The sequence below is a fragment of the Chionomys nivalis genome, chromosome 12, assembly GCF_950005125.1.
Source record: "Chionomys nivalis chromosome 12, mChiNiv1.1, whole genome shotgun sequence".
Classification (NCBI taxonomy): domain Eukaryota; kingdom Metazoa; phylum Chordata; class Mammalia; order Rodentia; family Cricetidae; genus Chionomys; species Chionomys nivalis.
This window is the reverse complement of record NC_080097.1, coordinates 47,317,945-47,334,411: the sequence shown is the minus strand read 5'-3', so window position 1 is coordinate 47,334,411 and position 16,467 is coordinate 47,317,945. Positions and strand designations below refer to the sequence as shown.

The 16,467-nt window shown below is 49.5% G+C and overlaps 1 protein-coding gene across 1 annotated transcript in view; it reads right to left on the bottom strand.

The window, feature by feature from the left end:
- Positions 1-1,423: 1,423 nt before the first annotated feature.
- The window catches only part of Scara3 (scavenger receptor class A member 3), a 33,688-nt gene continuing 18,644 nt past the window's right edge, over positions 1,424-16,467 (bottom strand). The window contains exons 4-6 of the mRNA XM_057786678.1: positions 15,619-15,717; positions 13,353-14,396; positions 1,424-3,918 (exon numbers count right to left, since the gene is read on the bottom strand). Coding sequence (XP_057642661.1) covers positions 3,467-3,918; positions 13,353-14,396; positions 15,619-15,717 — 1,595 coding nt within the window. The 3' untranslated portion in view covers positions 1,424-3,466. The remainder of the gene's footprint in view (positions 3,919-13,352; positions 14,397-15,618; positions 15,718-16,467) is intronic.

The following is a 16,467-nucleotide window of genomic DNA, read 5'->3' as shown; positions in this document are numbered from 1 at the left end:
AACTTGACTATTGCCACCTTGTAATCAGAGCAGCTGTGAACACTCACGCGCCTTTTACAAGATTGGGGCCACCTAAGATTCTCTTGTGGAATGGAAGGACAGGAGAACTCACAAGGTTCATGAGGGTCATAGTCTTTCCTGCAGGATATGGAAGCAGTTAACAATTGTTGGAGAGAGAGCATGTGTCTTTGGCGGTGTCTCTCCCTGTAAGTTGCCCATGCTCCTGTAAGTGATTTCAATTAGACTCACTGATTCTCCAAGCTGGACTTGGATGGAGCTGTTTTTTTGTTCTGTGGTTGCTCTATCTGGGCTTCTCAGGTGAAGCCATACAACATAGTCCCACTGACTTTCGCTGCTGGCTTGCCTATAGTTCCTCTAACTCGGTGAATCATGTTGTCGCCTGTCCCTGCTCCCCCCACACCCCTTTCTGTCTGCTGTTATAGCTCCCTGTGTCAGGTAAGCTCTTGACTCAAGGAATCAGCAATGGGGTTTTTCACCTAGAATCTAAGAATTACAGCTGAAGGCCCACGTGTGGTTAATCTCAGTCCTGTTCTATTGGACCTCATGTGGTCAGAAGATGCTGGCCAGGGCAAAGGTGACGGGGACAGGGAGGGGATTCGGGGACCACTGAGTGATGGGAGGATGAGGGAGCAGCCAGGTGTCTGATGGAGGGTGTGCAGTGTTTATATCATCTCCCAATAATCACAGGATTACCTGGACTTCTGGTTCCATAGTCCCTAGCTTACCTATGCACCCACCCCTGAGAGGACCCTGTTTGCATGTATGAGCTCAGTGACATCTGCCTTCAGCCTGTGCCCTGAATCAAGTGACTCCTCAAATCACACTGCTAGGGGCTGGTTTCTAATACCCTAGGCCTCAGATGGCTTTTTGTAGCTTGGCTCTTATGTTCTCAAATTGATTGTTTTTTTATCCCCATGTCTTTTCTGTCATTTTGTCCTCCAAGTGCATCCTTTGGAACTGAACTCAGATCTAGCTTGACTGGGATTTAGTTCCGAGACCAGCTGATACCCTCACTTACACTTTTCTTCATCCCAGGACCTGGCCCAATTCTTCCCCGACCAGGAGTGTGGCAACCAGCCGTTCAAGACTTCTGGAGGTTGGCCGGTAGTCCAGCCGTGTGAGGCGACTCTAGCGGCTGTCTTTCCTGTTGTCCTAGTGCTAGCTGGGCGTCACCCTTCTGAGCGCGCCCCGTCTAATCTCTGAGACTTCCCTTCCCTGCCTTGCTTCACGCAAGGCTATCGATGCGTCTGCCCTCCTGAGGAAAAGTGACCAGGCTGGTTTAGGCTTTACTCTCCCTCGCGATCCTTAATGAACTTGGCAGCCCACACATGGCAGGTGCTGTGGGAAAGATGGATCTCATGCCACACAGAGGAGCAAGGCTCATAAATTATGGTCTGATCCTGGTTCTTCCACATTTTCACTTCTACTGGGTACCCCTGACTCTTGCCTACCCCTCAACAAACCAGTGCCCCGGCTTTGCACAGGGTTACATTTGACTTAGCAAATGAACTTACTCTCCCATTAAAGCCCCCTGTGGAGCAAGGCCCAGTTTGATTCCCAGGGAACCACCTGATCTCTGTTCTTGCAGGCCCCTTGGAGAAAGTCTGGCTTTGTCTTTTCCTCCTTTTTTGTTCTTTTTCTTTATTTTAGAGACAAGTGGAAGCAGGAGGCATCCCTCTGGACTCTGGGCCTGTTCTATTTTCTATTTTCCAGTCTCACTGGAAATAACTACAGGGTCTAGCTGCATGTTTTAGGGATTTTTTTTCCACCTAGAATCTAAATACGGCTGAAGGGTAAGGCCCATGTGTGGCCAATCTTAGTTCTGTTCTATCGGACCTTGTGTAACCAGAAGATGCTGGTCAGGGAAAGGAGACGGATACAGAGAGGGGACCCACTATTTCCAGGTTGGCCTTGCCCTTTCTCTTGGTGGTAATTTCTTAGACTCTTGTTTGGGCTTCTCTGCCAATCACTAGAACACCCAGAGGATCTCAGTGCCCAGATTCCGCAACAGAACCCTTGGCAGTGATTCCCCCACTGAAGGTCAGTATCACATGGATCCCAGAAGGGATTACTTCCTCAGGCTGGGTACAAATACTAGAAGACACATCCCTCCTGGAAACAGCTCTTTACTGGGTCAGTGATACTGTGTCATGTGATATTATCATATGTGGACAGGACAATTATACAGCAGGGGGTAGGTGGGTTGTGCAAGCCAGTTGCACACTAATGTTAAGGATGAAGATGGCACAGAGGCTTTGGACAGGAAGAAGACAGGTCTCTGAGGCTGTGCAAGGGAGCAGACAGCTTTATCCTTTGCCCAGGATGGTCTAAGTCTGCTGGAGTCTGAAGGAGCAGGGCAGCTTTATGGAAAGTGACTCGAGACAACACAGGCCTCTCCCAGCATCCCTTTCTGCCAGTGTATGTGAGAAGTTCATGAAAGACGAGAAGTAATGTCAAAGGCTCCTTGTGCATGTCCACGCTCTTCCCATGCCTGGTCCAGCTTGCTGCTCATGTGGGAAAGAGCTCCAGTCATCTTAGGTCATGGTTGGGTGAGGTCAATGTGCATCTGTGGATAGGACAGCCAAGAGTAGGAGGCAAGAGCCACCATGTTATCAGGGGTGGACCCTGTGACAGCTTCTTCCTCCCTGGCCACCACAGGGAAGCCCCGTGAGAACATGGTGTGGCAGCCTAGGTTGAACAAAAAACGGCTTCACAGAGAGCCTTCATCCCTGCCTTGTCCTTCCACCTCCATCCCTGCGGTCTTCCTGGGAGCTGGATAGCAGGCAAGCAGAATGTTCTGGGACCTGCAGGCTCTCTCCCTGCCGATGAAACCCTGCTTGGGTTCTTTCCAGGTCACTCCTGAGGTACAGAGGTAAGGCTGAAGAGAGGAGTGTTCTGAACTTGTCAGAGGCCCCAGCACGGGGCCTGAGAAAAGAGTTCTCCTGCCCTGTGTGGAGCAGGGCAACTCCCTGTGACTCTGTTCCCATGGCTGTTGGGAGAGGCTCCCTGGAGTCTCATCTATAATGCCCCAAAGGTTTCCCTGGATTATTTTCAAGACTAGAAAGAAGCTTCTGGCTAGTGTGGGTGTTAAGTCACTGCAGAGACTGAGTTGGTTACCATCGGAGAGGTCTAAGACATTCTTCCCCAGGTAGCCACCTCCCCAGGAGGCTGTCACGGGGTTGTGTGTCTTCTTCCCTCTCCTTCTTAACCAGCCATGGAAACCTAGTAGGCGCCCCCACCACTGGCCAGCAGAGAAATGGGGTTGGGCAGTGAGCTGTTTTCCTGTGGTACAGTCATTATTGGGGAGCTTAAGGCTATACAGTCAGTTCTAAGAGACACCCTCATATCAGGACCAAAGAACAATAGTTGTCTGTAGATAGTAGGCCCTTCTGGCTGCTTTCTCTGACCCCAACCTGCATTGCAGCATCAGGCCCAAAGACCTTCTTCAGTAGGGGCTCTGGTTCCCTGGAGGGCCTGGAGGCCCAGGTAATCCAGGGGGACCCTGGATGCCTGGTTCACCCTTAGGCCCTGTGGCCCCCCGTTGGCCTGGTGAGCCCGTCTTTCCTGAAATCCCTGGTTTTCCCTGAGGCCCTGAGGGTCCTGGAGACCCTGGGGGCCCATCTGGCCCTGGGGGCCCCACATCTCCTTTGGGACCTGGCTGCCCCCTTGGCCCTCCAGTGCCATAGCTACCCTTTGCGCCTTTGAATCCTTGAAAGCCGCGGGGGCCAGTTGACCCTCTTTCTCCCACAGGTCCTTGCTCTCCAGGCTGCCCCTGAGGACCCTGTGGTCCTGGGGGCCCCAGGCTGCCAGAATCCCCTTTAGGTCCTCTGCTACCAAGAGGTCCTTTTGTGCCCGTATCTCCTTTGAGTCCTCTTGGTCCTGGAGGGCCGGGGATACCTAGGGTTTGGATAGAAGTAGAGACATGTCATTCATGAGGCTTTCCATAAGCGGAGTGGGCACAGGGACAGCTGAGGTTCAGGCCAGGAGCTTGGCCCAGGGCTGCCACTGCTGGGCTCTTTAGGTGATCGCTTTAATGTTGCCTGAGTCGGGGTTGGACCAGCAGGTTCTATGCATCATGTGTCACTGGGCCTGGTGGACTGCTAACACTCCCAGTTCTGGCATCTAGGCTCTTCGGAAGCGTCACACACAGCCAGTACACACACACACACACACACACACACACACACGCACGCACGCACGCACGCACGCGCATAGAAGGGAGCTGGGGGCCATAGTAATCCAGGATGCTCCCATCCTGCCATAGGGCAGCCTGACCTTCTATGCCTCCTGTGGATTTTGACTGCTGTTTTTCACTCCCTGTCCTACTTATCCTGTGACCTCTTGGGCCTTTGGGATCAGGGGTGTGGAATTGGGGACTCAGAGGAAAAGGTAAGGAAAGTAGTAAGACAGAAGCGTCCCACAGAAAGGGCAACCTCTCCACTCTGGCCACTCCCACCTCTCCTAGGAGCCCCCAAGGCTGCTGCTTCAAGTCTTTACACAGAGAATTCAGTGCAGCCAAAGCCAGCACTAGAGGTGTATCTCCTGCACTCCGATAAAACCAGCCTCAGAAAGACAAGAGTCATTTCTTACATTTTAGCGCTGGGCATAGAGCCTGGCATGCAGTCAGGAGAATTTGTGAGAAGAGGCCGTGTCTAAATCTCTGGGCCCTTATTATGGGCCTGATGACGGGAAAGAGACATAACTTTCAGCATGGCATCCATGCCAGGAGTTGAGTGGCTTCCCATCACCCTACCTGTCTGTGTAAGTCTGAGCGTCACCACTTCTCAGATCTCTATCAACTCTGAGGATATGTGGCAGAGAGTAGCTGCCACTCCGCCAGGGCATGCGGAATGCCTTAAGGCCACGGGTGACGGACAATGGCCTGAAGTGAGGACAGTTGTGGAGAGAAGAAAGGCTGGGTGCAGACCAGGTTTTCTTCTGTGGGCTCTGTGTGGTTGAGGAGCTGGGTGATGGAAACTGTGAGTCCCAGAGCCTGACTCAGCTCTCCGTGAGAGCTCAGCTGGCACCCGGTCCCTTCGCAGTGCACTTGTCAGGAGTTTGTGAGCTAGGCGGGATCTAGTCGGGCTCCTTCAACTGAACTCTGGAGAGTGAAGTGAAAACTCATTGCGAGGCTGGGGGTTGGTCTTGTTGATAAAATGCTTGCTGTTTTGAAGTTCTGAGTTCAATTCCTAAAACTTGTGAAAAAAGCTGGGTATGGTGGCCTGTGTCTGGCACTAAGGGCTGGGGGTGGGGGTGGGAACAGGTGGATCCCTTGAGTTTGTTGACTAGCTTAATTGTCAAACTCCAGGCTAATGAGAGGTCCTGTCTCAAAAAAAAAAACCCAAACAAACAAACAAACAAAAAAACAAAACAAAAAACAAGGAAAATGTCTCCTAAGGAATAAAACCCGAGGTCCACATCTATAGACACAAATGGATTCACAAGGATATGTGCCTCTCGTCTCTGTGTGTGTGTGTACAATCTGGTCTTGAATGAAGACCAGACCTCAGTGGGATCATTGAGGGAAAGGATGCTGTGTGTTGAGAGCCGAGAGCTCTCGAAGCTGCTAGAATTTTACTCTGTGGTCCTGGATCACCTTCATCCAGGCTGATGTGACCCGCTGCCCCTTGCTCCCTGCCCTCTCCTGTTCCCTGCATCTCCTTCTCAAAGTGTTTCTATGGGGAGCCAGGTCAGTGAATATCTATTATGACCTAAACTGGAAACCAGAGTCTGGCAGTCAGCCCCACTAGAGCCAATAAAAACCTTCAGCCAGCTCTTGCCACCGCCTGCCATGAGACGCAGTTCCACCTCAGCTCACGTGGCATGCCAGCAGGGTGGTTGGGGGCTGAGGACAGCTGGCAGGTGATGGTAGCAGCCTGGCATTAGACAAATCTGGAGACAGGATCTGCCCTTTTATTCCCAGAGAGTCCCTCACTGCACAGTTACCGGTGCAGCACAGACCCAAGCCGATGCCCACCTCCCCCGGCCTGGCAGGTCTGTCTGGGAACTGGCAAAATCACAGTGCCTGTCCTTATTCTGTTCCTGGCATCTGGGCCAGCTGAAATTTGGAGAAGCAGAGGGCCATTCAGCAGTGGAGAGGCCCTGTGAGGCTGGATGGCGGATGGAGCAATGCTGGGCAACCCTTCCCCATTCCAAAACTCAGAGTTCGACGGAGAGCAGTACTAAATACCATCCGTGCATACGACTGAGTTAATTCAACACATACAGCTTAAGCTGTTCTTAATATAACCTTGAACAACTGAATGTCAAACGCCCCGTGGCTCTACAGTGCCTTGTCCCAACCTCAGCCCTATTACTGGGTGGGCATTTGTGCCATGCCTCTGTCCCTGCTCCTTCTTGGAAGTTCCTTTGGATTCATCCTCCTCCTGTCATAGGAACGGGCTGCCCCAGAGACTTCTCCAAGTCCCCTTGTTCTCCACTCTTTTTGACTTTGGGTGGAAGTTTCTGCACCCCGCGTCCAGTCTGAGGATCTCATTATAATAGGTGTGCTATATGCCCTTCCTCCAGGCCATCTGATATACCTCACCTTCTCACTGGGGCCCATTTTGTACAGTGCCACTGTCTCCTGGAAAGGGCTTTTCCTCCTTGACCCAGAGGAGCCCAGCAGCCACTGTGAGGGTATCGAGGTTCAGTAGCAAAGGAGAAAGCGCAGAGACAAAAGGCTGCTCGCCCCCCTGCACCGCTGCTCATTCCCTGGGCGTCTTTCTAGGGCTGATCCAAGTCATCTTTCCCCAAGGGAGGACTGTGTGCCCATCATGCTTGGGGTGGACAACTGGGCAGCAGCCTCAGCCTTAGTCACACCACCCATTCCTCTGTACCAAGCATGAATGCAAGCATAATCTAGAAGAGAAAGTCCACCTCTTTCTCTATGCATGCTCTATGCATAGCCACCACCGCTGTTCCATCTCCAGGAACCCAGATGAGTGGGCAGCAGCAGGGGGCTGGGGGGAGCAAGCAATGGGCTTCTTTTCCAAGCTTCCCCCCACAGCTACCAATGCTGCCCTCAACACCCCTTAAAAGGGATTTCTGGGCCTCTTTCATCCAGTCTGGAGCCATCTGAAGAGGGGGGCTCTAGAATCCTTCTCTGAAGAGCACCGAGGGCTCCTTAAAGAGTAAGGAGAGTCAGGCATGGTGTACAGCTACCATCTGAGCAAAGACAGGGGAGGGGGAGTTCGGGGCCATCCCAAGCTACATAGAATCTGGATAGCTAGATAGTAAGAGCTTGTCTCAAGAAAGAGCACTTGCTTAGCATGTACAAGGTTCTGGATCCCATCCTTGGAACTTCCATGAAAACAAAACAAAGCACGTGGACAGGAGCTTGGAAAGGTTCCTTTCATAGATGCTCAGATGAATTACAAGAATTGTGAGGCAGGGGAGCCCGACTATCCCGGATGAAGGTAACAGTCAGCAGTTAGCACAGTGGGAAGGAAGATGACTCAAGACTGAACCCAAGGCTCCAATGACCTGTCAGTAGTGATGGGTCTCTGGTGTGGGCAGAGCACAGGCCTAAGGAGAGGAGAGCGCAGAACCGCTCTGAGCAGCCAAGAAGCAAACACCGGCCTGGTGGCTGAGGTAAGGAGCCCCAGGGAGGCCCGTCATTATTCAGGAAGCCACAGGCTATAATTAGGCTCTTGGGCCCATTAGGAACCAGCCACAACTGACTGCATGTCTGAGGTAAGCAGAGTGGGTGGTGGTTCTGTGGTCCATACTCAGGATTAGGGAAGATGAAAGAAATGGGAGTGGCCAGAAGAATCTAGTATCTCAAGAAATCACCCTGCCCATCCATGGTGGAGTGAGCCACTGGTAGGAGGGGCCCACTGTGGCTTGCATGGTCAGCTCACTAAGATGGAAGGAACTGAAAATGGAAGAGATGGTTCCCCTGTACTGACCTCTGACACCCAGGTTGGAATGCTGGCTCTGGCACTGGCATGTTAGGTGGCTGGGTTCATCCCCTCCCTCTGTTCTGTGACTCCATTGACCTCAGTCACAGATTTTCAGTCCTAGCTGTGATCATCAAAAGAGCACCTGGAAAATACTGATAGAGTCATATGTCTGCTGAGGGTGGGCTGGCATCATGTACCAGCCTACACTGCCAGCCTAGGGTAGGAGAACCGTTCGAGATGATGCAGAGCATCTTCCCCGGGTGTTCTGGAGTGATGCTAAGGACCGAGATCCCGGGAGAAGCTCTCTCTGGTGCCAGCCTGGCAATCTTTGCCTCTTCTCCTATCAAATCACTGGAGAGTGACCGTCCTGTATGATAGAGACGCTGACAACCCAATGGAAGAGTGCAGCTAGGGCACCAAAGGAAACTCTCAGCAGCTTTACAAGGCCGGGCAGGCAAAAGTGGGGCTCACAGCTCCTGGTCCCTCCTCACTGTCACCTGCATACACAGCCCCTGTGCCCAGACAGAACTGTTTTTCCCTTCTTTAAAATAAAATTATTTTCCGGGTGGTGTTGGCACACACCTTTATTCCCACTACTTGGGAGGCAGAGGCAGGCGGGATCTCTGTGAATTTAAAGCCAGCCTGGTCTACAAAGTGAGTGCTAGTACAGCCAGAGTTGTAACACAGAGAAACCCTGTCTTGAAAAGCCAATATGTCTCTCTCTCTCTCTCTCTCTCTCTCTCTCTCTCTCTCTCTCTGTCTGTCTGTCTCTCTCTCTGTTTATTCATTGTGCATGTGTAGTGTTTGCATGCATGTGTTTGGAGGTCAAAGGACAACTTGCTGGAGTCAATTTTTCCTTCTACCTCTCAGGGCCTAGCTATTGAACTCAAGTTACCAGATTCTGCAGCAGGCACCTTAACCTGACAAGGCTATCTTGTCAGCTTTGGTATTCCCTTTTAAGCATGTCAGATTCTGAATCCTCATGGGTTACAGCAGGATATAGCAGGTGGTACTTCCGGAGCAAATATTCAATTCCTTACCCACTTGGCATCTCCCCTCCATTCACACTCAAAGTTATTCATTTATTGAGCAAGCACTCCCAGAGCACCTTCACTGTTCGACAATTGCGAATAGGAAAAGGATCTTACGTCGTCAATAATTGTACTTTGCAGGGATGCCTTATATTAAGACACCCTTTTAGGTTCCTGTTATTGGTGTCACTGAACCTCACAATGACCCCATGTGGTACTGGCAGGACAGGTATTAATGATGTTGTTTGTTAGTGAGTTTTAACTGTCAACTCGACACAACCTAGAACTGTCTGTGAAGACAGTTTCAATAAGGAATCATCAAGATCAGGCAGGTCTGGGGGGGTTGTTTTGTTGTTAATTTATGTACGGAGGCACAAAGACTTGTGGGTAGCCCCATTACCTAGGCAAGGTATTGTATAAGAGCAATATAAGAGAGGAGAAACCTAGCTGAGAGCGGACAAGCGATTAAGCGAGTAGGCCTGCATGGATTCATTTCTCTCAGCTCCTGACTGCTGCTTGAGTTCCTGCCTTGACTGCCCCTCAGAGATGGGCTGTAACCTGGAATTGAAAGCTGAATTGACCTTTTCTCCCCTAAGTTGCTTTCGGTGAAAGCAACAGAAATTAAAGTCAGGCCACCGTGGGCGAGGAGACGAATTGAAAGTGATGAAGGGCTTTACCATCACTCAGCTACTGAGCAGTGATTGTTCTTTTGCCTCTAACTCTGAAAGGATAGGCCTGTGATCCTAGCAGAGACTCTGTCTAGCACAGGCATTGTCTAACACAGACATAAAAATTATCCTAGAGACGAGGGAAGATAGGGTTCTAGGAGAGAGGTATAACCAGCATGGGGGCACCACGGAGTTTCTGTTTCGTAAATGGAGGCTTGGAATCAGAACTGGAAGGGGCTGGTCCTACCCCTTCATTTACAGATGACAGAGCACAGTTGGAGAGATGAAGCAAATTTGCCTAAAGTCCCAGAGCAAATTATAACCCAGCCTCCTTTCCTTCAGGAGGTGCTCGGCAGCTCCTTCTCTGCCTGTGGCACCGCCAGCACCCTACCTGTGTTCTAAGAATCAGCTCTACACTGGCCAAACAGTGGTTTACTGCCAGCTCCAGTGTCACAGCCACAGGGTCAGGCCTGTCTCAGGGTGAGGGATTAATTTCCTCTAGGGTGGGGTGTGCAATTTACCTGGAAAGAGTCTTCCTGATAGGAGAAGTTGTGCATGCGGTGGCTTAAAGATCAGGAGGCATGTTGGCCAACAGACACACTTAAGATTGCACCGTGGGGGCCACACACACGCATCCTCTCAGTGAAATGATGAGGGAAGCTTTCAGTTCCCATGGAAACAGCTCTGGGCTTTGTTGTAAACATAAAATGAAACAATAATTAAACATGTTCTCTCCTACCCCACCCAGCCAATCTATATCAAAGAGAAAATGAGCTCAGGGCAGGGGAAGCATGAAGATGTCGAACTGAGGGTCCCATGTACTAAAACAGATGTTCCACTGTGCTTCAGATGTGGTTTTATAATGACAGCTCTGCTATGATCAAGGCAGCAGCAAATGTCAGTCTCCAAGAAACTCCTCTGGGCGCTACTGGCTCTGTCTCTTCCATTCGCCATCCCTTGCCCTAAAGCAGGACCTAAGAAGAAATGTCTGAGGTATTTGCTCTCAGCACCTCTTATCCTGAGTGGACAGTGGACACATCTTTGAAGAACTAAAGTAGGGCACCAGGAATGTATGTGTCTGTGTGTGTGTGCATGCGCGTGCGTGTGTGTTTATGGCTTGTGTGTCCATGCATGTGTGGGCATATGTGATGTGGAATTCCTCTCTGTGTGCTCAAATATGTTTTATTAGCATTGGCTAATAAAGAAGGGGCCAATGCCAGGTGTCTTTCTCAATTGATCTCCAGCATCTCGCCGGACCTGGAGCTCATTATTTTGGGTGGACTGGCCGTTTAGTGAGTCAGGAGTCATTTTGTTTCCATCTCCCCAGTGCTGGGATGATAGGTGTACGCTGTCACTGTGCAACGCTCCTGGCTTTTATGTAAATACTAGAAATTGAATTCAGGTCCTCGTATCTGTACAGCAAGCACTTTACCAACTAAGCCATTTCTCCAGTTTCTAGGATTTTCAAACTCTTGTGACTTGCACACATTACTTGACCATACTCTTTTGTTTTAGGCTACTGCTTTGTAAGGTAGAGTCACACTAGTACCTACTTTTTCCACCCACAAAATACCCCTTTTATGTAGAGTATATGTCTAAGGGCTCCATTGGATGCGTGAAATCACAAATAGTAGTAGACCCCAGATATACCACCTGTCTCCCTGTATACACACACCTATGAGAAAGTTAGGCACATCTCTCTCAAACTATACAGTTTTCCTTTTGGTATTTTTAGACCATAGTTGGTCATGAGTAGTTTAAAGACAAAATAGCAATGGGTGGGGGGGACTATGGTCCAATACTTATTCTGAAGCTCCACAAATCAGAATGTATAAATGGGTCACCACCGGGAAACTTGGAATTTCCTGTTCTTAGAGTGAATTTAGCATCACGCAACTGGCAGAATATGTACTATAAGAACCATCCCCTACTGCCTTCACTGGAGCATAGCACCCTAGAAAATGTTTTTGGTGAAATAGGGTGGAAGGTTTTGGTTCCCATAGAAATTCTTGGTGTCTAACTTCATTGCAAAAATGAAGTATAGCAACAAACAAATAAAACCATTCTCTATGACCCCATCAATCCAGAGTGAAGAAAAGTGGTCTCTAGTGGCAGAACAGACACACAATTGAAGTTGACACAGGTTCAGGGCCAGATGGCCAAAGAGGAGCAGAGCATCAATGATGTAGGCTCCAAGACCAAAGGTGTCCCTGGTAAACAAATTGCAAAGGGCCTGCCTTGGATACTGTAGAGGATGCAAAGGCTGAAGGGGATAGGATAGAGTGGACTCCAGGCTTCCTTCCCATGCTGCAAGGGCCTGGAAGATACACTTTTCATCAGAATTTGGGAACCGTTGGGAGATCATGAGAAGACACAGTTCACAATTTTGCTCAGTGACCCACTAGCAAGATGTTTGCATACTATTGCTGCTTTGTGTTCTTCAGGGTTAGAAGATCCAAAAGGACAAATGCCTTCAGCAAAGGCACAGTGATGACTCAGTTGAACAAGAAGTTAGGCCACTTAAGGGCTCCTGTGACTCTGGGCCAAGAGGGAGTGAAGGAAGAAGGGAACTGCTGTGCTTGCTCACACTATTGAGGTCAGTGCGACTGACAGACAGGACAAAGCAGATTATCCTTCCCAGTGTGGGGTTAGCCTCATCCAAAAAGGCTAAGGCCAGAGTAAAGCATAAAGCTCACCCTCCTCTAAGTAAGAAATTTCTTCCTGCCTGGTGATCTTGAACTTGCCAGTCTTCATAATCACGCAAACCAATTCCTTATGATCTCTCTGTCTGTCCGTCTATCTATCACTTAGCTATCATCTATCTACCTACATTCTACTACTGCTTTTTCTGGAGAATTCTGATGAATAAGGGAATTTAGGGGCATATAGGAGAAGAAGAATGCAGAGTGATGGGTCTCTGAGGGGCGCATAGCTGGACAGGCAGACAAAAGCATCAGCGAGGGGGCAGAGGGGGAGAGGGAGCATAGACGGTTTCAGAAAGACAAAGTCTGCATACTTGCCTAAGTGGACTAAAAGAAATCCATGAATTAACCAAATTTTCTTTGAAAGGTGAAGTTAGAAACTATATCACCTTCACCAAGAGGTTTACAAGAACCTCCCTCCCTCCCTCCCTCCCTCCCTCCCTCCCTCCCTCCCTTCCTCCCTCCCTCCCTATCTCTTCACTATATATCTCTTAGACTTAGTGTGTAGTCAGTCCAAGCTGGCCTTGAACCCGTGATGATTCTCCCACCTCGGGCTCCCAAGTGTTGGGGTTATAGGTGTGCAGCAGCACCAAGCCTGACTCTCAAAGACAGAATTTTTAAACATTAAAAGCTGATTTGTTTTTACTTGTGTACGTGTGTGTACTACTACGTGTATACATGTGCTTGCAGAGTCCAGAAGAAGGCTTCAGATTCCCCGAACTTAGAGTGACAAGTATTTGTCAACTTCCTGAGGGCACTGGGAACTGAACCAGATCCTCTGTAAGAGCAGCTCGTGTGTTTAACCACTGAGTCCCTCAAAGACATTTCTGAAAGTTGTCTGCTGCTTTGGGAATGGGTCACAGCACGGCTCTGGTAATCTGTTTCCCTATCCAGCACCTTCTATCAGCCAGCTTCTATCTAGCATCTTCTATGTACACACAATCGGAGATTTCCATAAAGCCATATGTTCCTGTATATAGGAGAAACCTCGAGTCCCTGGGAAACCCGAACCACCCCTCCTCTTACCTCGCAGGATGGTGACGTTCTGAAGGATTTCTCCATGCTGTGTGTCCACGGCCTTCATCTCCTCCATGATCATGGAGAGGTTTCGGATATTGAAGTCCAGTCGTGCACTGAGCAGAGCGAAGCGCTCCCTGAGCAGGTCTGTGGTGCCCAGCATGAGGGAGACGGACTTATTTAGGTAGTAGAGTTCCTCGGCATGGGTGTGGAAGCCTAGTGTGCAGGACAGCCGCACGTCGTCCAGGTACTTGAGCATGCTGTGCACGTGGTTGTCAGTGGCATTGATATTGGTGAAGATGGTACCAATTTCAATCTCGTGAGAAGCCATGCGTCCTTCCAGAGACTCGAATCTCTCCACTGTGCGGTTCTGGGCATATCGGGTGTGGTATTGGAGATCATGCATGTTCTCCTCATGGTCATCCAAAAAGGAGGAGATGTTGTCCAGTTGTAGCTGAAGGCCCATGACCTGCAACACCAGGTCATGCATGCTCTCAGAATTCTGGCTGATGCGCTGCGAGGACGCCCCCAGGGTGGCCTGAATGGTCTTAATCATTTCTCCATTCTTGGCAGAAGTGCTGCGCAGACCCCCAAAGAGCCTGGTATAGTTCTGCCAGTCCGTGACCATCTTCTGTAGGGTCAGGGTCTCCTCGTCTGTCTTCCGCTGGATCCCATGGATCCACTCAGCGGTCTGGCCCACTGTGAAGTTGATCTGGTGGACAGCAGCCCTGACATCATAGCACTCCTGGGTGAGGTCCTTCAGGGTGGTGTCCATGCCTGCTGTGGTGGCTTGCCAGCCCCTCACCTGTGCCAGGAAGAGTCCCAGGGACTGATTTACCTGGTGGATGGAGAAGGAACAACTGCCCATCTCCTGGGAGATTTGACTGCTTGTGGTGGAGAGCAGCTCATGGGCCTGGGAGGTCTGGTCCAGCTGGACCTCCTGGGCCAGCAGCATCTTCTGAAGCCCCTCCAGCTCCTCTTGGAGCTTTCTGATCTCCTGCCCCAGCTGCTCAGCCTCACGGCAAAAGGAGCAATTGTTCAGGGCTTTTGGGTCTTCAGGAGAAAAGGGGACAACATTTTCAGTTAAATGTGACAAAGGTGCTTTGTGTGTGTGTGTGTGTGTGTGCATGCGCGCACGTGCGCACATGTGTGTGTATACATGTTTATATACATGCAGGCACACGCGCACATGTGTAGAAGTCGGAGGACCGCCTTGGGTGTTGTTCCTCATGTGCTGTCTATTTTGATTTTTAAGACAGATCTTTCAGCTGGCCTGGAGCTTGTCAATCAGGCAAGGCTGACTGGCAAGCGAGCGCCAAGGATCCACCTCTTTCTGTCACCATAGCACTGGGATGACAAGTGTGTGATACTGTATCCACCTTTTCCACACGGATTCTTGGGATTAAGCTCAGGTCACAATGCTCGTGTGGGTGAATTGTCTCCCTACCCCCAAAAGTACTTCTTGAAACGCAGGTACAGGGAACTGGCAAGTGGTTTCCAGACCCTGCTTCCTTTCCTGCTATGAAAATCCCTCTCAGAAACCCCTAGGGAATTTCATCTTTACTCTGCAATCTGAAGGGTGGGATTTTTGACAGATTTTTGCCCATAGTATCACTGCATTCTCAAGAACAGAGCTTAGTGACTGTTCTGAGGTGACCAAGAACCTCCAAAATGCACTCCATTTAAAAATTCCTACACTTATTTTAATATCTATTGTCTTGGTTGATATCTCATACTGTATTTGTAGGTAAGGTGGCCCTGGTGAGTTGTTTTCCATGGTACTCCTGAGGAATAAGACAGAAAAGTAGCTTGCCAAACAGAACTCTATTACTAGGTGTCAGGGCGGCACTATCTACTTGCAACATAGGTGACCTTTGAACCCACATCTGTTATGGCTCCTTCTGACTGGAGAACAGGATAGAGACCATTATGAACTGGGCTCTGGCTTAAGGTAGTAGATTTGGAAGGGGCTCAGATATCAGGAGGCTTTGCAAGGTCTTACAAATCATTTGAGATGCATGAAGGTGTTTTGAGAAGGGACCATGCTTGCTTTCCTTGTCTGCCTATGGTCTGTGACTAGATCAACAACCCATATAGAGACTCTTCCCCCAGTCCTTGTTGTATCCCAGCAGCCCAGCCCTCCTTGGATGGACAGTGCTCATCCAGAAAGGGAAGCAGGGATCAGTGGCTGGTCTGAGAGAGTAGGCAGCACCTGCCCATCTTTCGGTAACACAGGATGAAGGGCCCTGTGTGCTTCTGGACACTAGAATCTTACCCAGTCCTTGAAGATTTTCTTGCATCGACACAAGCTTCTTATTATAGATGGACTGGGCCAAGGAGATGTCTTCTGCAAGAGAGTCCACCTTCCTGAAAACTGAAGAAACAAAAGAGATGCCAGGCTGGGTCATGGTCCAGAAATAGTCATCACTGATGAGACCATTTTTATCAGTCCGCCACTGAAACCTTTTATGCTTCTCCCAGGAGAAAGGCTTCCAAATGACCAAACCAAAGTGCTGCTTACTGCCTGAGTTCAGCACACAACCTGGTACAAGAGTGTTAATTCACCTACCAGCCCGGGTTTTAGAACCAAGACCTCCATGTAAGACAGGATAGATAAAACTTCACAAACATATACTGATAAAACTATTCTTAGTTCCACCATCATTCAGAGAGCAGTCACTGCCATCAGTAGCTTCAGGTGTCTATTTCTTCTAGCGATGCGTCCCTGGGTACCCCCTCGACAGTCACACAGATACACACTTTAGAAAATAAAATGCAAAACTGCGTGACTCTGACCATCTTGTCTACTTTCTCTTATCTGACTCTTATAGATACGGCACCACGGGCATTTTTCTTCTTCCTGTCATCTTTCCATTCGGAGTTTGTGTTTTTCTTTTCAAAAAGCTTTAAAATTTTTTTTTCTTTTTAAAAATTTTGAGTGTGGTATTCACTGTCAGTGGCACCGTGGCACTGTGTTACACAGATATTTCCATACAAGAATACAGTGCACATCAGGCAATGACCTTCCATCCCTGCTTTCTCCTTCCTCCCCTTGCACTTGGTCCTGTTTGTTCCTCTGAACACTTTTACCTCTCCTTTCATGTCATATGTACACATGAGACTT